This window comes from Nilaparvata lugens, chromosome 8 (assembly GCF_014356525.2).
Source record: "Nilaparvata lugens isolate BPH chromosome 8, ASM1435652v1, whole genome shotgun sequence".
NCBI lineage: Eukaryota > Metazoa > Arthropoda > Insecta > Hemiptera > Delphacidae > Nilaparvata > Nilaparvata lugens.
Window position 1 is genome coordinate 44,015,672 of NC_052511.1, and position 26,883 is coordinate 44,042,554.

A 26,883-nucleotide genomic window follows, 5' to 3' on the forward strand; every position below is an offset into this window, starting at 1 on the left:
TATAGATTTATTTATTCATTTATTCGTGGACAGAATAACAAATCATATAGCCTAAATATGATTAGGAAGGAACAACAGGCTTGGCCCAAATCTATTTGAAAGTTCATTGGATTTAATAAGTGACCTAGTGTTTTATATTTTAGTATGTGTTTATTTTCTTATTCCCAGTTTTTAATTATTCCTTTTTGACATAATATTAGACTTGAATGCATCGTACTCCAGATTACATACCGAAAACTAACTAAACTATGAGTAGACTGTATGGGTATGTATACTATGAATAGACTGGAGCAATTACTCTTTATGAGAATGACAGTTTAACTTTTGGTGGGGAACTAGGCAGTTTATTATTGGGTAGCCTATGCTCCTAGTGTTGAGAGTGTGGCATAGTGGTGTGGCCACTATGTTACCTAGTAGTAGGCCTATGTATCCTAGCTGGGGACGCATGATAATGTCGAACGCCTCCTACATGGCTGGGCTCTCAACCCAGGAATAGGAAGTGGAGTGTTCCTTAGCTTGGAACTAAAGAGCTTAGCTTGCTGGGCTCATATCTGTGCATAAATTAAATCTGCCGTCCTTTATAAAAAAAACTACTATGTGAGGACCGCGTGGTTGAGAGGAGCAGAGGTCTAATTTCCAATTCCTCCTCATTATTTTATTTTATAGAATATTTTCATATCACTTCAAACGCATCCAATGTGAGCACTCTGTAGTGAGGGGACACCGTGACGTCATCCCGCAAACATAGCACTACGATCAGCTGATGAGTATTGAACCTTGATGGAGCCTGGACCACCCTCCTGAGGGAAGTGATTGATGACAACCAGCTGGTGACCGCGCCGTGCTAGCTCCACTGCCAGCGTCTCGAACGTCGAGTAGTGACTCTTGTTGCTGGTGGGGATCACACACAAGATACGCGCGCACATGGCGAAGCTCACACACGCGCACAGCACGAATACCACAAGTGAAGAAGAAGATGAGAACATGGCAGAGGAATTGAAACCGAGGAGACTTAAGGACGGGATGTTTAGGTACGGTAAGGATAGTAGATGGAAGAGAATGGATAATATTCTACGAGTATGATAAAGTTATGTTATGAATGCAGCATTAAAGAATTGAGAAATAGATAAGAGAATACGGATGAAGATAGGAAATAGGAATAAAAGGGGTAAGTAAATAAAGGAATTGATTACTGCATAATATTATTTCAAATATCCAATGAAAGCTATATAAATAATAGAACTATGGGCTTCTGCTACTGCAAATATTGATCGAAGAACTAAATAGCAGAAGGAAATTTGAAGAATGAAACTGTCCAAGAAATGTATTGAAATATTAGAAGACGCTAGAAGATGGGAAATTATGAATAATTAATCTACGAGAACGACAAGGTATGAAGCATCAAAACTGAAGAAATGGATTGAAATCTGAACTATTTTTCCTAGATTGTTGGCAGGTAATAATGAGAGTGAGTTATAAAATGGAGAAAAGTAGGAATGATTTTCCTGCTAGAACCAAAAGATGGAGTTATCAATGAAATCTGGAAAATGGTGAGACGTGAAATGAGTAGAATATTAGATTTTCTTTGTTGATTATTTAATAGAGGGTCAGATGATTCAATAGATTAAATAGGAAATGAATAAATTATGTTGGTATGAGTTATTTTCCACTAAAATGAAGTGTGAATTTTCAGAAGGAAATGCATGAAGTGGATTTGAAATATTATTAGAAGTAGCATAAAGAAATGTAAATATCAAAAAACTTTGATAGTTTTCTACCCAGTAAGATATTCTGTACCTTTTTAATATGGAGAATGTTATGGAGGAAATGCAAAGATTGGAGGCAGAGCAATAATAGAAAAATATCCGATTCGTACAATAGTTGATAGGTAGTCAAATGATGGAGTTATAAAAGGATCATATAATTATAAAAAATCACAGAAAACCATGTGGGGTAATATTGGAGAATGATCGTGAGATTTGAAATCTTATGATAGAGATTGAAAAAGTCAGGATGAAACTGGAAACGAAAAGGGAAAGTTATAAAAGTAGATTAAATGAGAGGGATTGATGAACAAAAAATATTATAGTGGATGAAGAAAAATACTCTATTACATAAAATATATAGTATATATTTGGAAATTGTTTAGAAATTTAATGGAGATTGCTTGGAGCTGTTGAAAAACAATGATTTTTTATTTGACTGAAGGCGAATATTTAATATTAGCCTATAAGAAGTTATTTTGGAAGGGTTGTGCTGGATAGAGTAATAATGGGGAAACGAGAAGAATATAGAAGAAACGGATAATGTATTAGAATGACTAGAACAAAATGTACCTAAAGGAAGTTGCTACGGTATATGTTAGTGAGTACTAGAGTAAGTTAACTAAAGCAAACGTTACTCATGGATAGTTTAGTTAGTAAATTGGATGTGAAGAAGAATAATGTAGGAACTGTAGGAGAAGGAAGATGGCGGATAATTTTCAAGTGCAAATGGATGACTGTAGACAGCAACAGCTTTACTAAAAGCTTCAGTAGAAGTACTGAGAACGATTAGCAGATTGCGGTTCCAGTGGAGGAGGGCGACGAAGAGCAACAGTTGCTGGAAGAGAAGGAGGTGGAAGAGGAAAAGGAGGAGGAGATAGTGGAGTATTAGAAGAAGAAGGTGGTGGTGTATTGAGAGGAGAAGGAGTAGTTGGATAGAAAATGATTGTCGATAGAAGATTGTGCACTGTATAGGAGCGCATGGATAACTGCAAAACAAAAGTAAAAGTAACTCAATGTCTTGTGAAGTTGCAAGCAAGGTAACGGTACTAACTCCTATTGGTAATGATATTCGCTTATTCTTCTTCTTCTTCTTCCTCTTCATTCGTCTAATTTTTCTTCCTACTTCTTCGTTTTGCGCAACACAGTCAGTCTAGTGATTTATACTATTAGTTAATTAACAAGCAATAAACCCTGATAGATTTCAAATATAAAGAGAGAAGAGAGTGAAGGGATGCAAGTGATATGATGTCACCTCCCCTTTGTAACGTGTATTTACTTACTACATTTATTTGATTTGAATATTACTGTACCATTCAAACATGGATAATTTAGCATTTTTTTCTTTCGATGTTCTATTTTCTAGATGTTTGCTTCATATACTGACCAACTAATTAATATAGGGTAATGATTGTTGTAGGACATAAAAAGTCTTCAAGAACATCCCCAAATCACGTGATTCTCTATAGTGAATTCACTACAACACTGTCTTTTATTCAGCATTGATTGAACAAAATTCTTTGTTTTATTCATAAAAGAAATACTGACAGATTGAAGTGAATCGAGCCATTGGGTTCCAATAAGATTATTTAAGCTCCATTTTAAAAATAGGTAAAATATAATAACATCGTCAATTTTTACTTTATTTTGGGATGCTTCCTTAGCTATTGTATAGAAGGCATTATGATTTTATATTATCTATTTCTTGCAGGTGAAGACAGTAAATCCGCCATTCCCAAGAGATCCTCGCGCGTGGTGGTATGGATGTCACTTGGGCATATCAGTAAAGCCAGTCACTAATATTACATTTCATCGGACAATAAGTGAAAAAATATGTTTTTTCAATATAACATCTCAGCTAAATGAATCTATGCAATTATCACGATTTCAATGACCTTCAGCATGGAATTGCTAGTGTATTCCTGCATTAATGGTATTCCTTCACATTTCTCAAACATTTTGTCCTGAATTCGTTGTTCAAGGGCTGGGATAGTTCTGAATGGACCGTTCAGGGAAAATTTGCTTTCAAGTAACTCTAGAGAATTAGGTTGCAGGTTGTCAGGGTTTTAGGTTGCGAGCGGGAAGGTTTAGTGACAGATTTATCCCTGTTTCGTGAAATTAGGCCACCTGGAAACAAAGTATTCAAAGCATTTCATTTATGCTAACTATTGTATGGAACAAAGACACACTGCTCGATCCTGAACTCCGGAATAAGAACTATCCCAGTCCAAAAACAACTAGTTAGGTATAAATTTGATGGAATACGAGTCAATGTGCTACAAAATGTTATGGGGAAAGTGGATAATTGCATAGATTTCAATTGAGGCCATATTATAGCAAATGTTATATTGGAAGAATAATTTATTGTTCAGTAAATTGATGACAAACTCTTTACTTAAAATTCATGACTATTGAATTAAAAATAATAATACGTTTTCTTAAGAATTAGCATATAATTATTAAGAACCCCATGTATACCCGTTTTGTATTTGTTGTTCCTTTTCAGCTCACGGTACATTAGGCTATTGTACAGTACAGAATAGTACCTAAAACCTACAGTACATTACAACATGGTACAGTATTGTGCAGTACAGTAATGTAATGTGACACTAAGTAATAGCAGAGAAAATTCATAAGATTGATTGTTTTATTCTATGGATGATTGTTTATTCTATGGTAATACTAACAGTAATACTAACATTATTATTGCCTCTATTTTTGTCTTCTCTTGTTTCAAATAATATAAGTAGGCACTAGTTATTGAAGACTCTTATGGAGGAAAATCTCTTAGCTTTGCAACCAAATTTCAAAATATTCCTAATAATGAAGTCATTTTAGTATTACAGTCTGTAGTATTAAATTTCAACAGTCTGTAGTATTTAATTTCAACAGTCTGTAGTATTAAATTTCAACAGTCTGTAGTATTAAATTTCAACAGTCTGTAGTATTAAATTTCAACAGTCTGTAGTATTAAATTTCAACAGTTTGTAGTATTAAATTTCAACAGTCTGTAGTATTAGATTTCAACATGATCCACTCTCTACCTACCCCTCTACTCAGCAGACCTCTCTGGAACTGAGCTACAAACAACAACTGGAGACATCACACATTAATGCAGCCGTGTTCCGTCGTTTTTTTTTCAATGCCTTGATACATATTGCCACCGAATACAGCATTATAGAAGTTTTCTCTGATATTACCAACCTAACAAAGTTAAGACAGAGCACCTACAGCTTGATTGAAAATCATTCTCAGCTTTAGTCGACCTAACAAAATTAGATGGAACCCTGGTCTGGCAAAGTAACCCTATAGTGAGGTCCACGTTATAATGACAGTATTTGATAAACTTTGATGTTGCTATCCTTGTCTATCATTCGACAAAGCAGGTAGTACTATCCTTTTCTAGCTCCGCAACGATGCCAAATCTGTTTTTGACAATGTAGAAATATAATTAATTAAGGCAGAGATCGGCAACGCTGTTCTTCTATCTTTATCTACTGCCATTATAATGTGGACCTTACTATAGCCAGTGTTATCTCCAGATGTTATTTAGAGTTCAGTGCTCTCTACTCATCTACAGTCACGGACTCATAACTTGATCCCTGGACCAATTTACCCCTTCCACAGCATCAAGACGCTACTACGCATAGCAGAAACATTTGATCGACTAGCTGAGTTTTTTCCAACTATTTGAGTCAAGAGCCTAGCACGCTGTAATTTTATAAATAGGAATAAAACGGTCAGGCTTACACATTAAGCTTATTACTACATTTGTCGGCACCCGCAAGTCAGTACGGTCACTACCATCATAAGTATACAGTTCATGATGGTAATGGCCATGCCACGAGTATTCATGGACACTTAAATATTGTTGCTCAAATCCCAGCAACATGTATCTCTGTTTTGAGATTATTATCAAACTTGGAACATTATTAAGTAGTGTATTTTAAACAAATTTGAAATAAAGCAACTGTCAATTCAAAAAAACAAGTATTTCAAAGATTCGTGCAATTAACAATAATATTAAACATTCATCTTATTAAGGAGAAGTTCCACAAATGTCTAAATCAACATCATCTTACTATGGAGAAGTTTCACAAATGTCTAAATCAACATCATCTTACTATGGAGAAGTTTCACAAATGTCTAAATCAACATCAGTGTCTACTCAATAATGGTCAAAAAGGATTATTTCAAATTATCAGCACAAAAAAGTTGATGAATTTCCAGCTTTATCAAACAATTCAAGTAAAAACATACAGCTAAACTAAAGTATTGAGTCTATCGAATATTTACATACAGTGTTCAGTGATAAATGATTAACTGATTTCACATTCTCCTCCAACTTTTTCAAATGCAGCTTTAAATTTTTCAGCCTCCTCTTTGGTGATATCGTCTTTGATTAGGATGGGAGCTCCTTCAACGAATTTCTTAGCCTGAGAAACATACAAAAATATATTTAACGATTTCAAAGCAATAACGAACTGAAGCTTTTTGGGTTGGTTCTGAAGATGTTCTATCAACAATTAATTATATTCTATTCTATTGCATGTAAACCCTATTTAACGTTGAACAGGTATAAATTTGTTGAACAGGTATAATATTTCTGTCAAACAAAATCAAAACAAAATTATTTGAGAAATTCAAACCAAGGTTCAATTCCACGTTTAGTTAATCAGACATTATTACTATAACCACTTTTTTTTTAATTGGATCTCAGTTAGCTTTTTAACCGATATTTATATAAATTGATAGGTCAAGGTAGTTGACCTCAAGTCCAAATGTTTAAATATTGAATGGGATTGACGAAAAAATTACTAAGAACAATAAAATTGTGTTCCATATCAGTCGTATTTATTTTTACACCAAGTTTCCGACTGTAAGTTCAAAATAAATACAAATAATTACAATTTGCGAGTTGTGATTTTTCTATATTGACCCGCCGAAGTTTTACGTCAAGTCTGTATGCCTCAAGATGAAGGAAATATCCAGCTAAATTGATATTGATAGATTATTCGAATACTTGGCCAATTTACCATTATTTTTATTATCGACCATTTACCAAGCATTCGAAATATTTTAGATGAATTAATCTCGGGACAAACATAAAATTTATTAATAATAACTATAATACAGTCTTGGTCATATGCCTGTCTGTTGCTTCATCTCATAATAGTAAGCATGTTGTTAAGGAATGAATACATAAAAACAGAACTTTACCTGGACAAGGTTCATTCCATCGAGTTGACTCTTCACCTCCTTGATCAGTGCAACCTTCTGCTTCTCATCAAACTTCATCAGCTTCACCTTGAAACTGGTTTGAACCACTTTCACGGGGGCTTCATCCTGAAAATCAATGTTTTTTCTTCAAATGTCAATAAGTTACACAAATTGCATAAACGTTTCTGTAGCAATATCGAGAGAGGTCGGGATATCTAGAGATATTTCATATTGAGTGGATATATTAGGCTACATATTACGGTATTTCAATTAAAATCATTTGGAATGATCAGACAATATATTGAACACTGTTATCATAAATATTACATAATAAACTCACTATTATCAAATGAAGCAGTGAAACTATTTATTAAAAAAAAAGAAAACAATTCGGTCTAATATCACTTTTAGTTCATTAGAATGTTCACAGCACAGTCCTTAAGAATGGACTATTGGAATATTTTTAAATAACACAATTTTCTACTTCAATATTTTCATTAAAAATTTATTTCCAAGTACACAAAATAAATAGCCTAGTCAAGTTAAACCATAAAGTAAAGCATGAATGTATGAGATGAAAATTATGAAATAATTTAAATGCAGTGAATTCATCATGAGCAATTCCTTGGATAGATATTGAAAGGTTTTTGTAAACTATTATTAAGTTTAATACATATTGAAATAAGTCATTGGTAAGTGGTAGAAAAAATTGCATATTTCAAGGGTTCCTAAGATGTAAAAAACAGTTCCTACGATTCAAAACAATTAGAAAGTAATTATTATAAAAAAACCGGCAGATCCGAAGAACAGCAAGGTTACAAAAAAGCATCGTCAGGGTGAGTGTGACAATATTCCTAGTAACTTGAACCTTGGTGAAGACACCAGAAGTAAGTAAGTGAATACTATTTCAAAAGTAAGTTTGTGTGAGGTACCGTAGGAGGGTTGTATGCATCTCATTTCTAGTAGGTTGTTTAGAACAGAACATTATTAATTTTTGGACAATTTGTTGCTAATTGTATACCATTGGTATAGTAAATGGAAATATAATTTAGGATCTATTTTTCTTTTTATTATTTTATTTATTTATTAGGAAATATGTTTTACCTCTTCGACTGGAGCAGCAGCCGCGGCCACAGGACCGGCCGCAAACATCGGAGCATCGGGGAGGTTCAACTTCTTTTTCAATGCCGTTGACAATTCAGAAACTTCCAGCAGTGTCAACTTCGAAATTTCAGAAACGATTCCTTCAATCTTTGGAGAAAACACTGGATTCGGGCCATCGGAAGGAGGAATATTGAGGGTTTCGCTTTGTAGAAGAGAGCAGCTGCAAAAAGAAAACAAGATATTAAGAGACATTTTGAAAACACGAGTTGAAAGATACAGTATGTATTTGTCTTTTTTCTTTAGGGCTACTTTTAATATAAATAAAATAAAAATATAAATCTTAGTACCCTTTTAAATTATTTTATCACAACATGTTTCGAACATTAGAGCCATTTTTGAGTGATTTCCAAGTAGGTATTTGTATTGTAAGTTGCAGGCTTTTTGTTGGTGAGGAAACCTACAAACCCTGATTTTTATACCCTTCACAACTTCAACCAGGACTAACAGTTTTTTTTTGCTGAAAACTTTAATGGAGAATATCCACGTAATATTGGCAAAATAATAATTATTCCATTTTTTCAATTACGGTGCGGTTATTTTTCTATTGTCAAGTGAATTTGATAGGATAATAATTTTAATTTTCAACATGTAGCTATAAAACTATAATTCAATCTATTTGTGTAAAAAAGAGGCTAACATTAACGTGCTAACGTTATGTATTTTTTAAATGTTTTATATGTTTGACTGAGTAAAAAACGTGGATAATAAAGTGATCATATTTGACATAACTTATAATTATGTCAACCCCTAATTAATCATGATTATAACCCCTACAAGGAACAAGTCAGATCCACTTTCCACTTAGGGTAGTCAATCCAGACCTCTACTTATGACTAAGGAGAAAAGCAGTAAGTAGGCCTAAGTATGGTTTTCACAGACCTTTGCGGAGCGCGGGTAACATCTGCTCGTATAATATTTAAAAAAGCATAAACCAATAGCTTTATTTTTTGCTACATCCATGACCAGTTGGATAGATGGCGTCAAAAAAAAGCAAGTTGGCAGATCAAACTATACTGTCCTTCTAAGCTGCCTATTTCTTGTCTTCAAATAAAAACCAATTATTTTGTTGTTGGATGAACATAACCAATTTGGTAAATTACAGTCGGGGGGCGATCACTGGAAACTGGAATGTAAAGTGAAATTTTAATACAGAAATAGGCCAAACGCTAACGCTTTTTAATTAAGTTATTCCTTTTCTAAAAACGAAAACTGAGTCAATAATAATATCCTTCATAACAACTGAGATACAGCGATCGTTCCAAGACTGCAATTTATCCTCAAATTCATATTCATTAATATTAAAATCATAAATAACATTTTTTTCCTACAGTTACCCGAAAAAGTGCATATTCCGCATCAATTATAGTACGCAAAATACCTTATTACTTGATACTTGATACTTACTTGATACTTGTTGTCGTCGTCCTTGACCGGGTTTACCAGACAGACTGTGTCATTAAAATAAAGGCTCATTAGCTAATTCTGCCAACGAGTAAATTGCTCTATCAATCAACTTTTGCCTGACGAGAGCGCTGAATCTTGCACGTGATGCACTTTTTACTTCAGTTGGGAGTCCATTGTAGAAGCCCAAGGCAGCTGATGGGAAGCCTCTCTGAGTAGCAGCCAACCGACATCGGGGAACATCCAGGTCAGTTGCATGGCGTGTATTGTAGCTGTGTATCTGATTTCTTGTTGACAGCTGCTGCAGGTTGTCTCTGACATACATCAAGGAGGACAGGATGTATTGGCTGTGGATGGTGAGTATCTTCAGTTCCTTGAAGAGTGGCCTGCAATGCTCCCTGTAGTCCGCAAAAGTAATGGCCCTGATTGCTTTCTTCTGCAGGAGCAGCACATCATGGCAATAAGGCGCGTGTCCCCACAGGAGGATTCCATACAAGATGTGACTATGAAAAAGGGAGTGATAAGCTGAGACCAGGTAATCCCTGGAGACAATGTGTCTCAGTTTTCTTATAAGGAATATAACCCTGGAAAGTCTTTTGCAGACCTCAGCCACATGTTGACTCCACCTCAACTTGTTGTCAACCCAAAAACCCAGCAGCTTCACAGGATCAGACTCCACTGCAGTCCTCTTGAGGGAACATACCAGAAGGTTAGTTTTCTCCTCATTTAACTTCATCCTGTTTGCAGTAAACCAGGACTTTGCTGCATTTAGTTGTTCCACTGACCTTTCTGCTGCCTCCTCTGTTGTTCGTCCTCTAGCTATCAGTGTGGTGTCGTCCGCAAAGAGGATGGACCCCTGGCTGTCTGGGAAGTCATTCATGAGGAGTATGAAGAGCAGGGGGCCCAATACAGAGCCTTGTGGCACACCATGCTTCATATTTCTAATACTTGATGATGCTCCTTCCAGTGAGACCACTTGTCTTCTGTTTTCCAAGTAGCACTTGATTGTGCTTAGAACTGTACCCTGAACACCATACTTGTTGAGCTTCCTAATCAGTATGCCATGAGGCACACAATCGAAAGCTTTGCTCAGGTCGCATAAAGTAAGCGCAAGTGAATCACCACTCTCAAAAGCATCCTGTATCTTTTTAGATAATGACAGTAGAGCGCTTGCTGTTGAGCGACCATTTCTGAAGCCATGCTGAGACTGGGACAGAAGGTTGTTCTTCACAAAAAAGTTGGTAAGTTGCAGCTTCATCTCAGTTTCAATCACTTTTGACATTATTGGCACTATTGAAATAGGCCTGAAATTGGATGGAATCTCTGTATTTCCCTTCTTGTGAATTGGTAGTGTTCTTGCCAGCTTCAGTGTGTCTGGGAATACTCCCAACCTCAAACAGTGGTTAACTGCTGTAGCCATTGGTTCTGCTACATGTTCAATGGTCTCTTTCAAGACAGAAGTGGATAGGCCAAATATATCCTGTGTTTTGGAGTTTTTCAAGCCACTGACAATGTTTCTGACTCTATCCGCATTGATACTTCTCCATACATCCATCTTATGAACTGTATTTGTAACATTCTCCACAGGGTCCATGTCAGCTTCATCTAGATTCTTCAAAACATCCTCAATAGCATTCACAAAGTAATCATTGAAATTGTCTGGACTGATGTTTGATTTAACTTTGGGCTTTTTGGGGCGATGTTTGTTTATGGCCTCCCACGCTGCTTTACAGCTATTTGGAGCCGATTCAATGGTATTAGCAGTGTATACTTTCTTTGCCTGCCTAACCATTTCTCTGAAGATTTTGTTTTGTCCCACATAGAGCCTATGCTTTACCATTTTCTCCTCTGGGGACACTGCTGATTTGTACAAGTGATGTAGGAGTATCACCAAGTTCTTCTGTCTGGCAAGATCTTCAGTGAACCAAGATCTATCCTTTGAGTGTGATGGAACCCTGCTTGTACACCTTGGCACCTTTCTTATCACCTTTGGAAAAACCAAGTCAAAAATGCTCATGTACCCAGCAATAAGCATATCAAATGCATATTCAGGCTTGACCAGTCTGATAACCTCATTCCAATTTATCTCGCTCAACCTGCTGCAGAAACAAGGTATAAGTTCATCTCTAACACTTCTGCTGCTGAAACTGTAATTTGAGTGCCAGGTTTGTGGGGGCTCATCTCCAGTATCTTGTTTCATAGTCAAAACAACTGCACAGTGATCGGATACCATGGGGTCAATGACTTCAACTCTATACTCCCATGATTCCAAGTCTGTGGCTACTGTGTCCAAGCATGCAGTTTCTCTTGTTGGAAGGTGGTTAGCAACAAAAAGTCCATGTCCTCGTAGCAGGTTAGAGAAATCATTTCTCTCTCTAGATGGAACCTCCAGATGAATGTTAAAATCTCCCCCAATCATCACTCTTGAACCATGCTGCCCTGTCAAAACATTCAGCAGATCATCCAGACGCCCTATGAACTGCTCAAAATCGCCATCTGGAGACCGATAAATGGAGACCACAATGATGGAATTTTCCGACAGTCTAACTGCTACAAGCTCCATTGTGAGTTCCTCACAGTAATCTTGAACATCTATCTGCTCAAACTTGACGGATTTCTTTAAGAAAATTGCTGCACCACCATTTCTATGAAAGCACCTTGAGTAGATGCATGCCAAATCAAGTTCCCCCACATTGCTATAGTACTCAGCTTCCTCTTTTCTCAGCCAGTGCTCAGACACACACAGGATGCTAGGTTCAATGTCCTCTATGAAAAATTCAAGGACATCCATTTTGTTCTGAGGCACTGAACATTCAGAAATATTATTTTTTGCTCCATGTCCAGTTTACCCCGAACTTCCCCCTGATTTTTGGGATCTACTTTAGGGCTCCCCCCTGGAAGCGTTTGAATAAAAAACGCCTCAGGGTGACAAATCTTGGCCATTTTGAACTATCCATGATTTCTTCCATTTTTTCAAATTCAACTCCCACCTTGAAACTACAGTAAATATCACTTTTACTCTCCAAGCCTTCAACAATGAAATTCAGACCTGGAAAAGATGAGGACATGAAATTTCTGACATTTACCTCTGTTGTTCCTTTTTTAATCTTCCCTAAATGGAACCATGCCTTTTTTTCTCCTACAAGCATAGCTGTGGGCCCTGTATTTTCATTCAGGTCCTTTGATCCTACTATAACTTTTTTATTTGAATGTGTATTTGTCTTGATTTTGTTTGATTTTGCAGCCTGGGCATAATTTAATTTGTGTCTTTCATTTCTTTCTACTGGGGTATGTGAATTTTTCTGGGTGCTTAATGAATTATTTTTCCCGGTTTTCTTTTTTATTTTAGTCACTTGCTTCCAATTTGAATCTTCAAAAATTTCACTCTCACCTATTTGGTCACATAAGTCCATCCTACTAGAAAAAACCTCAGAATTTTTTTGCTCAGCCAATAAAGCTGTATTTGTCAATAAAGCATCAAATTCATTTCTTGATTTGTCCTGAGTTGCATTTATATTTGGATCAAATGCATGTTGATCACAATCTACTTTTGTGTTGTCATTGCATGTCGTAGTCTGTATAGTAGGCCTAGTAATTTCACTAGAAATTATTAGATCTTTGTCATGATGTAAAATTTCTGGGTTTTTTACATAGAAATTTGAAATAATAGTGCTTTCCATTTTTGAAATTTGGTCCTGAACACTATTTACTTTGGTCATTTTGTCACAAGCAAGTTTGCACTTAACCTCACTTTGAGATGATTCAATTTGTGTAACTCGCTTATTTAACTGGGCAAAATTTACATTAATCTTATTCATTTCGTCAATAAGTTCACTTAAAATAAAGTTTTCGTCACTTTTGGAGTTCATATGGGAATTTCCATCATTCACATTCACCGGGTTTGCATGCTTAGATATGATATTTCTTACCTTGTCTTTGCACTCTACACAATACCACACAGTCTTTTCACCGAGATCACTTATTTTACGATATTCAGCTACCACTATATTAACGCACTTTATGTGATACCAATTTGAGCAAAAACCCTCACAATTCAATGCATTTTCATTTTCTTTTACAGTTTTAAAACAGACACCACAATTCGATTCAACACTCTCGTCAGCCATCTTTTATCTTCTCCCACACCCAGTGCAGGAATGTAGACTTGAGTGCGGCAAAGACTTTGTCGCACTCCAAATTTGCAACATAACAACACAATAGTTATTTGTGCAACTAGTGCGCAAAGTGCCACTTTGCTGCACCGAAAGAAACGTTTACGCACGAGCCGTAGGCGAGTGCGGAATGATGGTTTCTTGTGTGCAGCAAAGAAACTTTGCGCACGTATTGCACATTAAATTTTTCCTACAGTTACCATAGAATGTGAAAAGTCAGTAATAGACGGTGAACATGTCCTATACCAAATAAAATGTTTGTTTGTGTGAATCTTTAGTATTTTTAATGCTGATAATAAATATTGCAACCATTCCACAACAGAATTGTTCCAAATTCAGTTTAAATGATAATAGAATGAATATTATAAAATTATATAAGATTCAATTATAATAATACTTCATCTACAAGAAGTCATCAGCAAGTGTAGAAAAGGCCATATCACTTGTCTGGATTTGTTTTTGAGCCTTTAATGAGCCTCACAAACGTTATACTTCACCCGTGACTAACAGTTTAATATTCTTTTATCCGAAAACACAAAAGTTTTGCAGCAAAACTTTGCTTATACTTATACAGTGCCCATTAATTTGTTTTATTGATTAATTTGTCTATGTGATCAAAGCTGTAAACTTATGTTTTAATTTTTCTATTAATGTGAATAAATAAATAAGCTAATATGCCAAGGACTGATTAAGGATTAGGCTACTGATCAGCCCTCAGGACAGACTTAAGTCTAACCTGACCATTCTATGAAATTTTCATGTGTACTATTTATTCCAGTTCCAAATATCCTCAAGTTTAAGTCTGAATGATATATTATACTCTATATTAGTGTAAAAATATAGTTTCAGCTTGTTTTTTTTTTGTAAATACATGAGTAAACTTGTCAATAATTAGACCTTTCTGCTTTTCTGGCCAAGCGCTCAGTAGCCTACCGCATGTAACGTAGGTATATGCCCTAGTAAGGTTATACTGCATTCTTTAAAACGTGATTAAATTATATTATATAGACAGTACATTTACCTGAAATGCTGAACTTCAATCATTCAAGTCACTGTTGAGTAAACAGGATATTATTGTGAATCCAGAGTTTTTGATTACGGTATTCAATGACATCTATTCTGTATTCTGTTTCTTATTCATCAACGGCATTCATTGAAGTTGTTCTACGAAAATGTGAGTAGAGATTTTACGGGGAGTTGAAGAACTGAATAACTTTTTTTGAAGTGTAAATATTTATGTTTCAAACCTAATGGATACATTATTGTTTTGAAAATATAACAATCACATCTTTAGTATCACTAACACGAGTAACCTAACCACAAAAGTAAACAAAGATATAAAAATACTTGATTCCTTGATCATAAAAATGGTCGATAAATGTTTCCAATGTTTTCCAGTTAAAAACATAGGCATCTCACACATAAATAATCGTTCATGAGAACTTGAATAGAAATAAAATACTGATATTGAATACTATCAAAACTTCTTGTTTATTTACTGTTCATTATCCAATATCTCACGGTAATAATCAGCTGTTTTATAAAAATTTCCAGCCATCAAAATATCCAGGTTTACCAACATTTCTTTTACTTTGCCGCACTCTACCATCATGAAGCGTGTTAACTATTTTGTGTTGTTATGTTGCAAATTTGGAGTGCGGCAAAGTACTTTGCCGCACTCAAATCTACATTCCCGCACTGGGTGTGGGAATAAGGTATTTTTGCGTACTATAATTGATGCGGGAATGAGCACTTTTTCGCGTAACTGTAGGAAAAATAGTTAACACGCTTTATGACGGTAGAGTGCGGCAAAGTAAAAGAAATGTTGGTAAACCTGAATATGTGCTGGCTGGAAATTTTTGTAAAATAGCTGATTATTACCGTGGGATATTGAATAACGAACAGTAAATAAACAAGAAGTTTTGATAATATGCAATAGTATTTTATTTCTATTCAAATTATCATGAACGATTTTTTTATGTGGGAGATGCCTATATTTTTAACTGGAAGACATTGGCAACATTTATCGATCATTTTTATGATCAAGGAATCAAGTATTTTTATATCTTCAATTACTTTTGTGGTTAGGTTTCTCTTATTACTGACACTAAGGTTATATTTTCAAAACAATAATGTATCCATTAGGTTTGAAACATAAATATTTACACTTTAAAAAAAGTTATTCGGTTCTTCAACTCCCCGAAACATCTCTACTCACATTTTCGTAGAACAACTTCAATGAATGCCGTTGATGATTAGAAACAGAATACAGAATAGATTTATTGAATACCGTAATCAAAAACACAATACAATATATTGTTTACTTAAAAGTGACTTGAATGATTGACGTTCAGCATTTCAGGTAAATGTAATGTCTATATAATATAATTTAATCACGTTTCAAATAATGCAGTAAGCCTCTAACCTTAATTATACGTTTCATGCTGCTACTGGGCGATTGGCCAGAAAAGCAGAAAGGCCAATTTGATACGTTTACTAATGTATTTACAAGAAAAATAACAAGCTGAAACTATATTTTTACACTAATTGTGTATAATATATCATCCACTCAAAATTGAAGATATTTGGAACTGGAATAAAAATTACACATGAAAATTTCATAGAATGGTCAGGTTAGAAGTCTGTCCTGAGGGCTGATCACTAGCCTAATCCTTGATCAGTCTTGGGCCTATTAACTTATTTATTTATTTAAATTAATAGACAAATTAAAACATAAGATTACAGCTTTGATCGCATAGACAAATTAATCAATAAACCAAATTAATGGGCACCGTTTAAGTATAAGCAAAGTTTTGCTGCATAACTTTTGTTTTTTCGGATAGGAGAATATTAAACTGTTAGTCACAGGTGTTTTCGATTAGGAGAATAATAACTGTTAGTCACGGGTGGAGTATAATGTTTTTGAGGCTCATTGATGGCTCAAAATACATACATTATCCAGACAAGTGACATTTCTACACTTGCTGATGACTTCTTGTAGAGGGAGTATTATTATAATTGAATCTCATATAACTTTATAATATTCATTCTATTGTCATTCAGACTGAATTTGAAATAATTCTGTTGTGGAATGGTTGCAATATTTATTATCAGCATTAAATATACTAAAGATTTTGCACAAAAAACATTTTATTTGGTGTAGGACAAGTTCACCGTCTATTACTGACTTTTCACATTCTATGGTAACTGTAGAAAAAATTTAATGTGCAATACATGCGCAAAGTTTCTTTGCTGCACTCAAGAAACCATCATTCCGCGTAAACGTTTCTTTCGGTGCAGCAAAGTGGCACTTTGCGTACTAGTTGCACAAATAACTATTGTAGCATTACAAAAAAATAAGTTAAGCTGCGTTTACACCAAAGTTTTTAACAATATGTTAATTGACCGATCGTAGTGAAGTCTACGTTTTAACTCTGATTTTCTTTTGTCTGTCTGTACATGTAACACGATTACGGTCAAACGCGTTGATAGAATTCGATGAGATTTAGCAGGAATATTCCTTTTTCTACTGCGCTTCGATGTATACACAAGGTTTTTTGAAATTTTGCATTTTAAGGATAAATATAAAAAAAGGAATTCCTCCTTACTCTGATATCACTATATATATCATTTACTTTGAAGAGAGGATCAATCAGACTATAGAATTATTCAAAATCAATCAGCTGACAAGTGGATTATTCATTGCATGCATTAAACAGATGTCTGGCCATGTCTATTTCTATAAGGTGGGGTTTCAATATTTTTTATGATGCGCGCCCATCAGTATCAATATTCTCACATTTGAAAAACAAATTTAATAGGTAGGTGATTGAAAATAAAATAAAAAATGTTTAAATGAACTAAATGCTGAAGAGATTATAATATTGATTGAAAAAAAAATTAATTTTAACATAGTTGAGAAATATTTTTATCATATACGGTATGGAAAGATTATCTGGATAAATTATCATATGGGACGAATTCAAACGTGAACTGAGTTTATTAACATTAAGTGAGTTTTTGATCTTGGAGAAAACAAAAATAACAGTCTTTAAGAGTAAATTATGATTTAACTGTAATATTGTGATTCAACTAGATCAGGTGACATCAAATACTTGTGGATGAGAAAACTGCGTGAGGTCTACTGTTCACAAAACTACTAGTATCTTAATTCATAATAGATTTTATTAGATTGAACATAACTTGTCATACACATTATGAACATATGTGTTTGTCAAGTTTTGTTCAATCTAATAGAATCTATAAGGATTAAGTTAATAACTTTGGTGTGAACGCAGCTTTATGCTGCAACAAAATGTTTATTTTTCTGTCCTTATAGATTTTATTAGATTGAACAAAACTTAACCAACATATTTGTATGTTCATCATGTGTATGATAACTTATGTTCAATCTAATAGAATCTATGAGGACGGAGAAATAAACATTTTTGTAACTTTGGTGTAAAAGCAGCTTTATAGACTACCGGTATGTTGGCCTACAGGCTATTTAATATGTTCCGGCCAAGTCTTTTGTGGATAAATGATTAGGTCTTTTGGCGAGAATGTTCATGAACTAGTTAAATTGAGTAAATTATAGAAATCACTGACAAGAAAATATTTTAATCTAAAGAGTAAAGGTTATTAGAGTCAGAAATTAAGGTTAGGCTATCTAGTAAAAAAGAAACCATGTGATTTAGCTGAAATACTTACCATTTCATGATTGAACGTCTTTGGTTGAAAGCAGCTTTAAATACTTGTCTGGAACATAACATTTTGAAAATAATTAATAGAAGCTAATAAATATTAAATATTGATAATTCCTCAAATCCACAACCCAAAATTAAAATTTGGGAACCCAAAAATATTTTCCAGTAGCCAATATCGATGATCGAGCTATCGAAGTCTATTTTGTACTATTCTCGTTATCGATATTTTGGGGTATTGTTACTTTGGTCTGAATATTATCGATATAACTCGGTCCGATAATATTACAGTAGCCCATCCATATTTTTACTTTTTGATATTATAATCAAAACAGCACACATGAATCGGAGCTTGAAATTATAGGATATGCAAGGTTACATCATTGTGTAATTGAGTTATAAATTCCCTTTTTCCCACTTACAACGTTACAATTGAGTGATCCGTATTCTTACTTGACTTGAACTTTGATCGATAATACAGTATTGATATTAATTGAATATCAATATTTCAAATTGGATAAAGCATTTGTATCGATATTGTTTGCCGGATATATCGATATATTGTGGTATCGATATTTATCTCATTATCTCATCCGAATTCTCATTCCGATTTACGTTTTGTAATTCCCATTAATTTTATTCGGAAGTGGGAAAAGAATTTGATATTCATTCATTCTTCAATATTATCTTCTCTGGTGAAAGATAACACGCTTTGTAGAAAAGGTAAAAGGTAACTTTGAACAAGGAGCACGAGCTCGTATGCTCGTATCAATGGGATGAATATCCAGTATCGATTCAATTCATCATCGATATTCAATTCACTATTCCTTGCTTCAACATCGGTAATAAATTACTGTTCGATGTGTTTCTTTGATATTGATGCTTTTCCATTGCAAATTAAGATTTTTCATATTGGTAAAATGAGGCCACGTGAGGTCCACAATATAATGGCAGTAGAGAAAGTATTGTCGATTCTTTACCTTGCCACTGCTTTCTATAGAAAATAGCTGATACTGGTATTTCTAATGTTAGTGAATTTAACTGCTCATTTTTGTAAAAAATAATAAATTATTTTTTATTCACCTAGAAATTAGCCAATATTTTTCAATAACTCAATATTTTTTTATAATTCAGATTGAATCGTTTATTATTACTAATATTCCTACATTGATAAAGATCGATCTGGAAACGTTGCGCAGCTAGAAAAGAATAGCGCTATCTGCTTTGTCAAATGATAGACATGGATTGCAATAATTGTACCAATGTTAATCAAAACTGTCAATACCGTTTAAGGTGTCAATATCGGTATAAGGTGGATCTCACTATAGCATACAGTAACTTATTTTGTGACCATATTTCTTAAAAAAGGAATTATATTCATGAAATATTGTTTCTCATCCAAAGTACAAGAATATTATGATTGTAAGAATGTTAATGAGTGACAACATCAATTGGTTTTTGATTGAACGATGTCTCATTTTCCACCCACTCATATTTGTGTCTAAAAAGTAGAGTAGGCCTGAATTAGTACCTATAAAAATTTACTACAAACATTCAATAATCTTATTACAACAATAATTCTCAATTTGAAAAGAGGGTGCACCTATGTGAAAATAAGAAAATGCTCCAAAGAAAACCAAATTCCACCAAAGAAAACCTTTTGGTGGATAAAATATCTCAAAACCAATGTGATTTAATAAGACTGGTTCACTGAAACTTATGATTTAAATTAGGTAGTATATTCTTCTCATAGTTTTATGTAAATATTGTTATAGAAATAGTGTCTTGATGTAGTTTAACTCTTTATAAAGCTTATAACTAACTATAGTGTCATAAAATTATATTATACGTATTATATTAATATTGATTGGCTACTAAATGAAGATCAAATAAGTCAATTTTTAGTGTATTTTGAAAATAAAATAATCATTGAAATTATTTTTTGAATACAGTTTTCATTTCACCTTAATATTTTGTAAATCCTGAATGAAACAAAATAACAATATTATACATAGTTGGGTAAAAATTGTAGAAACAGCTTAATATTCCTTCTGCAAGGATGATTTGACAGTACCTAGGTTTCATTGAGGATCCTATTTTGTATCACTGCTGATAGCTTGCTAGAGGAATAGGCGAGGAGGCACTATCATAACATTTCATCTACAAGTGGTTATCGGATTACTAAGTCAGTTCTCAATAATATTCGAATAAAAAAAACTATTTTCCTAACATGTAGATAACATGCAAGTACATAACATGTCAACTGAAGATTTTGTAAACATTAGTACTTGCATCATGAGCTTGAACATATCGTGGATTGAAAGGGTAGGCACTACCGTATATTTTTTAGACCTAATGTTCGTAAATTTTTCGGCACAATTTTTTTAAATTTATGTTGAAGTACAAATTGATTTGACATCATATTGGCATTACTTTGTTGAATTTAAGGTAAGAATTAAACGTAATAAAATTGGTATGCTTTGGGTCTGTGGCATCAGAACGAAGAATAGAGGTCATGTAAGCAGGTACGCACCATCCCTGCATATCTCAAATCCAGTATATTTGTTACTGAATTGGGAGCCCCCTGTGGGTTGGGGGAGCCTTGAGTCGATCATCGTACTCAAGAATGTGTTGAAAACCAGAATTCACCCACAGTATCCATGCTTGTCGTAGAAGGCAACTAAAATGGACCTCAAGGCAACTCCAGAAGTTAATGCCTTGCCGTCAAACCCACGGGATCTACCCTATCAGGGCAGTTTCGGAGGGGCAAAAAGAAAAACCCAAGAGACCAGAGATTGGTGAAACTCCAGGCACAAATGTGGGTCAAGAGGCCGAGTTGAGGATGACCGGGCGCCGGGCACCCTAGAGGCAGTTTGGCGTCCCCTCTCTCAGCGGAAGGACCTACAAAAAGACCAGGAGTGGAACTCACGTAGGTCACGAGTTTGTGGGTGGAATGGCCAAAACTCACCACTGCTCAAAGAAGGGCGGCCATTTAGGCAAAATTTCTTGAGAGAGGTGAGGCTTCTGACCCTGCGAAATTTTGGAGGGGCAAAAAGAAAAATCCCAAGAGACCAGAGATGGGTGAAACTCCAGGCACAAATGTGGGTCAAGAGTCTGAGTCAAGGGTGGCCGGGTGCCCTAGAGGCAACTTGGCCACCCCTTCCTCAGCGGTAGGACCTTCAAAGAAAACCAGGAGTGGAACTCACGTAGGTCACGAGAACTAATCAGTCTGAAGAGACTGCCAAGCATATCACACTGGATTGCATCAAGCAACCGGGTGATGAATGGGATGTTAGTATAGGGAAAAACTCCTGGTTCTTGTAAGGAACACAGGTATTGGTTTGCCTAACTAACATACTACTTGGGAACACAATAAGCTTCGGTTGACGTGTGGAGTTCTTTAAACCTTTGGATCCTTGAATCCGTCCATTCAAAACAATAAACAATACTGAATAGGGACCCTTGCAAAAAAGGTCTACTTTCTCCTTTTTAAAACCCAAAACCACCATCCACGAATTTCGAGAAAGCCACACCCCTCCCTGTGAGCACCACTGAAAGTAAGTTATAGTAGTTGTAGATGCTCGAAGCATATTTTAAATTATCGACTCAAGGCCGTGACACATAACCGCACCGAGCCCGCGACACGGTGATGGTGGTAGGAGAACACACATATCCGTGCGACAGCCGAGCGGCAGCAGTGTATCAGATCTGTAGTGCTACTGTGGTCTGATATCTGAATGTGTTAAACTATTGTTAACAATATAAAACTATTAAAAACATTTTACCTACATCCGATTCGAATTTATATTTTTCAATTTTAACTATAATTCTGTAGACACAGAAGATGAGAATCATAGTGCTGGTATATATTTCGGTGCATAAAAAACCATCATCAGTCATGTATCGGAAATATATATCAGCATATTGTTATCTTCTGTCTTCTGCATCTACACATAATTAGTTTCAAATTTCAAATTTAAGACACTGTCACGGGTTCCTTCTTTTATACTTTTTGTTGTTTATTTTATCATCTATTATATTATGTCAATTAAACCTTTGGCGTAATTTATTTGGTTCTACTTTTATTTTAACTTATTTTTCTGTTCAACCATATTTCTCATCACTTTGATCGTACAAAACTGGAAACTTCCGTATCTCTTCAATAAGTTTTTCACTCTCTATGTTAAATGAGGCCGCACTGTCACCGTCAAAAAGTAAACTGATCTAGTTGATGACGGCGCGGGCACGGCTCGGGCAACAAACACGGTGACGGTGCTTACGCTGTGCGGTGTAGTATGTGTCTCTACACGATTGAAAGCCTTTGTTTTCTCACTCGCCGTAGTACGTCCGACACTCGGCCATACCACGGCGCGGGCTCGGTGCGGCTATGTGATTCCCGGCCATTATCATTCTATCTTGTATGACCCATCTTAGAAAAATACTAAACACCGAAGTAATAAAATATGTTTTCTTCAAAAAAGATAATGATGCTTACATTTTAAAGTTTCTGCCATGGACTACTGAATTATAATCATAATTAAATTGAGTTATAATTATTATTGATTATTGAACTATAACTAAATGATAGATGGCAAGGTATTATTTTGCGGATGATAAAGTTTGTTTGTTTGGAGATAGAACAATAAGGCGACGAACGTTTATAGACGAGATGCCTCTATTAGAGGCATCTCGTTATTTGATAAATGGCTAGATGTCAATTATTCTCTATATCCTGAATACTAAAAATAAGAGTGAATACAAATTAAATATGAATTGCATGGTTGATGAATTTATGTAATAATTGTCCTGAGAGAAAACAATTAAGCCAAAAATGGGTGTAATAACCGAAGAGGGGTTCAAGTGGAAGAAACATTAGGTATTGATTACCTTTAATTGTAATAGATTACTGTATTAAAATTTGTATCCTACACATTCTTTAAGATAATGACAGTATTAATAAATATAAATTCTTGAAAATTATTCAAAATATGGCCAGTACCGTACTAATAAATACATAGTGTATAATATAAATGTAGCTAGGTTGAGAATGTGATATTTTGCAATAGTTCAATCACTACATAGATTATGAATTGATAATTTGGGAAGTACTTTTGATACTCTTTCGCCAACACTCTTAATTGTGCAAGAAATAATAATCAGAACATTTAAAAATTGATCATTATTGTACATTTTAAAAATGCTTTTAGTGAACTAAGAGTTATGACCATCCCGCCATTGTATGTGTTATGTATTTTCAAGTATTTCAATAGCTACAAGGAATAAGTTTTGAAAAATAATGAAATCCATACAACTATGCAATGAAAATGAATTTGCATGATATGTTTTAGGTAATCATTACAATTATTCGAAAACAGCTCAGCACTATTTATATTGCTCCAAAAAGATTGTATAACTTATAGCATTCCCAATAGCCTCACCAGTCACAAATCCACAATAAATATGTCCTATCAACTGTAAAAAACTGGATATTTGATACATACTATTCCAATATAGGAAGAGTGGATTTCCTATATTATGAATTCCAATTTAGATCTGATTCACAGTTTGTTTGATAGATTTTTGTTAGGCTAGCGGTGGGGTTACTGTATTTGAATGAAATACATCCTCAATAACTAAAAAAGTTTGGTTTCTCCTTTTGTAATTGCTACTTCTGGCGGTCTAGTTTTACTTCTGCTAGTGTACAATGAACTTGATCTAGTTTAGAAAGATAAAAATGTTCAGACAATAAATGTTTTATCCAACTCGGTACTTTTTATAGTATTTTGAGAATTTGTATTTACATTACTTCTTGTTTTTGTATTATTTTTTTGTTTAGAAATCAATTTTTATTCAATTTAAAAATAATTTTAACTTAATTTGATAAAGCATGCCAAAACTTTTTGATAAACCGTGTAGGTACTTCATCTTGAGTAAACATTTTTTTCACTATCTTCAAATTTTCGCGGGATCTCGAGAGCAAATAGATCGATTATTTTTTTCGATTTAAAAACGCTAGTGTCGCCCCTACCGATTCGATATGAAAACAACGTAATATCGCAAAGTCGCGAAGCTCACAGCAGGTGTTTTTGTTAGTTTGTTGTCAGATAGGTCTAATTTTATTTTTTTGGAATTTCTGTGTGTGAATTAGTGTCAATTTGTTGTGTGTGAAACAATGAGGAAGCCTATGATAAGGTAATTTATTTGTGATAACGATTCTCATCAATTTTTGCTAAATTAATAGTAACGTCTGATAGGCCTCTGTGACCCTATTTTGGTGTATGACGATTTTCTAGGCTATGCCAGTTAATATTTATTAAAAGAATATTTGTATAGCTTTGCTCAAACATTATGTTTGTTTTTATTTGTACATGTAATTTAAATGCTTTTGTTGATAAACAATATATTTTTACTTTCAGATGACAGTTGAGAACATAGGAAATGAGAAAGTGGATCCCATTTTTTAGGTAAGTAGGTCTTCCCGTATCCTGGTTGAGCCTTTCTAGAACTTTTTATCAAAGATTCTTAAAAAATCTTGGATTATGAAACAATTCATTTTTTATCTTTTTGATATCACAGTATTCAAGTCTGAAAAATTTGTTGCAAAGACCAATTACTCGGAAAGCCACATAGGCTAAAACTATCCTCCATTTGTCATGGGTTAGGCTGATGAAGAAACTTTTAATCACGTATTCATTTCCTTGATTAGTCTAAAGTATATTATCTGTCATAATAAATTTAATTTATGTTTATTAAAATAATCCATTACGTAAAAAATATAATAATGGTATTACTTTTATATTTTCACTCAGCGTAATGTGTTTATATGTCTAACGGGACGTAGAGGTTAGCTTGTTTTCTGAATGACAACTACAAATTTTTCAAACCTAAACATTTTTTTATGGTATTTTTCTAATAATTAATTAAAATATTATAGTTTTATTTTGTTAATTAGTTGTTAAATTCTATTTTTATATAAACCTGATTGATTGTATTGTATTAGTTACTCAAGTCTCCGTAAACATAGAAATCTAACCTAACTTGATAATTACATATTTTACAGATGATCTTATCAAATGGTTTAGAAATAGGCTATCATTATTATTTCTAAAATAAAAAATATTCTTACTTATTTTTTTTTAAATAATAATTATAAATTAAATAGCTCAAGTAGGTTAGGCTAGGCTATATAGAATACCGCAATTTAATATGATGATGTATAAAAAAATTTACAAGCAAACATAAATTATGCCTTTTTATTTACAATACTTACATTATGCGTAAAACAAACCTGAACCTATTTTAGTGTTTACTATAATAAAATAAATTACTTGAAAATAGTAAGTTAATAATAGACCTAACTATAAAGTTCATTAATAATATCTATAAATTATTGTAAGTTTCCTACTAGAAATTTTATTTAGAAGTCTAAAATAAATTTAAATAATATCATTCGTACAGTCTAAAAATATTAGGTCTAATAGAATATTAGTATTTTTCCTTGGTAATGGAATAAGTTTATTGGATAACACCGGTTGTGAAAATAAAGGTTTGATTACTAGTAGATATTTATAAACCTCCCAAATAGCCCTCTAAAAATAAATACAGTATATTTTCTATTTCCATTAAACTTTGCAAGGCAAAATAATTAATTTTATTGGTCGTAGCCCAATGAGCCTTGAAAAACTCTTATCCAGAAAAAATGATATTTTATTAATATTGCGTTAGAATTATAGTTGTAACACTAAATTCTCAAATTAAATTCTACTAAATTAACATGTTTATAGATTAATATTGAATTACCAAATCAAACTAAATTTATTTTGATATTGTAAAGATTTTTTTGCAATAATATTCTTTCAATTTTAAAATCCATGCCTACTTTAAAACACTAGGAGCTAGTGATGTAGGTAGGAATTTATGATTTGGAAATATTTCCCCAGCCAAGAAATTTTGGGAATTTATAAAATTGTTTTAAAATAGTTCAAATTGATCAATTTCAGTCACATTTGACAAGAAAATCAATAAATTAATAATCTATTCGTAGATGCAGAGTAAATAGCTCACACATTACATCACTGCATATAATTAAGCTAGACTTCAGAGTGAATCAGTAGTCAGTAGTATTGAGTATCGATTTTCAGCCCTCTCTTCCTCTAAATGGAGCACCGTTTGAGAAAGAGGTGAGGTTATCAGGTTCATGAGCTTATCAATAACCACAAGACACTAGCCTACCAGATGACTGCCAAAGGGAAGGCTAAGGGGTTGTATTCTCTCAAAATTCCCAAACGTAATATTACAGTATGGACCTAAATAATAATATAGTGTATGTACCCCCTCCCCCCCAAAAAATATTTATACTGTATCTCCAAAAGAGAATTCTTGGTTTACCTCCGGCTAGTATAATCACTATTTACTTTCATACAACATAATTATATGAATTGTTTTTTAAGTATTGATATT

The 26,883-nt window shown here is 33.8% G+C and overlaps 3 protein-coding genes across 3 annotated transcripts in view; 1 reads left to right on the plus strand and 2 right to left on the minus strand.

Annotated features, from left to right (window-relative positions):
* LOC111044317 (UDP-glycosyltransferase UGT5) overlaps positions 1–2,530 on the minus strand; it is a 42,224-nt gene extending 39,694 nt beyond the window's left edge. Inside the window, exon 1 of the mRNA XM_022329421.2 lies at positions 777–2,530. Coding sequence (XP_022185113.2) covers positions 777–986 — 210 coding nt within the window. The 5' untranslated portion in view covers positions 987–2,530. The remainder of the gene's footprint in view (positions 1–776) is intronic.
* Positions 2,531–5,975: 3,445 nt separating this feature from the next.
* On the minus strand, positions 5,976–18,897 carry LOC111044313 (39S ribosomal protein L12, mitochondrial). Its single transcript, XM_022329412.2, has 4 exons — positions 18,431–18,897; positions 8,088–8,307; positions 6,984–7,109; positions 5,976–6,199 (listed from the first exon to the last, which is right to left on the minus strand). Exons 1-4 carry the CDS (start codon positions 18,490–18,492, stop codon positions 6,083–6,085), a joined length of 525 nt encoding a protein of 174 aa, XP_022185104.1. The 5' UTR covers positions 18,493–18,897; the 3' UTR covers positions 5,976–6,082.
* Positions 18,898–24,477: 5,580 nt separating this feature from the next.
* LOC111044318 overlaps positions 24,478–26,883 on the plus strand; it is a 43,370-nt gene continuing 40,964 nt past the window's right edge. Inside the window, exons 1-2 of the mRNA XM_039435158.1 lie at positions 24,478–24,615; positions 24,840–24,887. The gene's annotated coding sequence lies outside the window, so the exon portion shown is untranslated. The remainder of the gene's footprint in view (positions 24,616–24,839; positions 24,888–26,883) is intronic.

Bases quoted from the DNA above. Each gene is read 5' to 3' on its own strand.
- LOC111044313 (XM_022329412.2), bottom strand. From the start codon at position 18,492: ATGTTATGTTCCAGACAAGTATTTAAAGCTGCTTTCAACCAAAGACGT. The intron at 8,308-18,430 runs GTAAGTATTTCA...TTCTTTTTGCAG, and splicing joins AGACGTTCAATCATGAAATG to CTGCTCTCTTCTACAAAGCG. The intron at 6,200-6,983 runs GTAAAGTTCTGT...TATGTTTCTCAG, and splicing joins ATGGAATGAACCTTGTCCAG to GCTAAGAAATTCGTTGAAGG.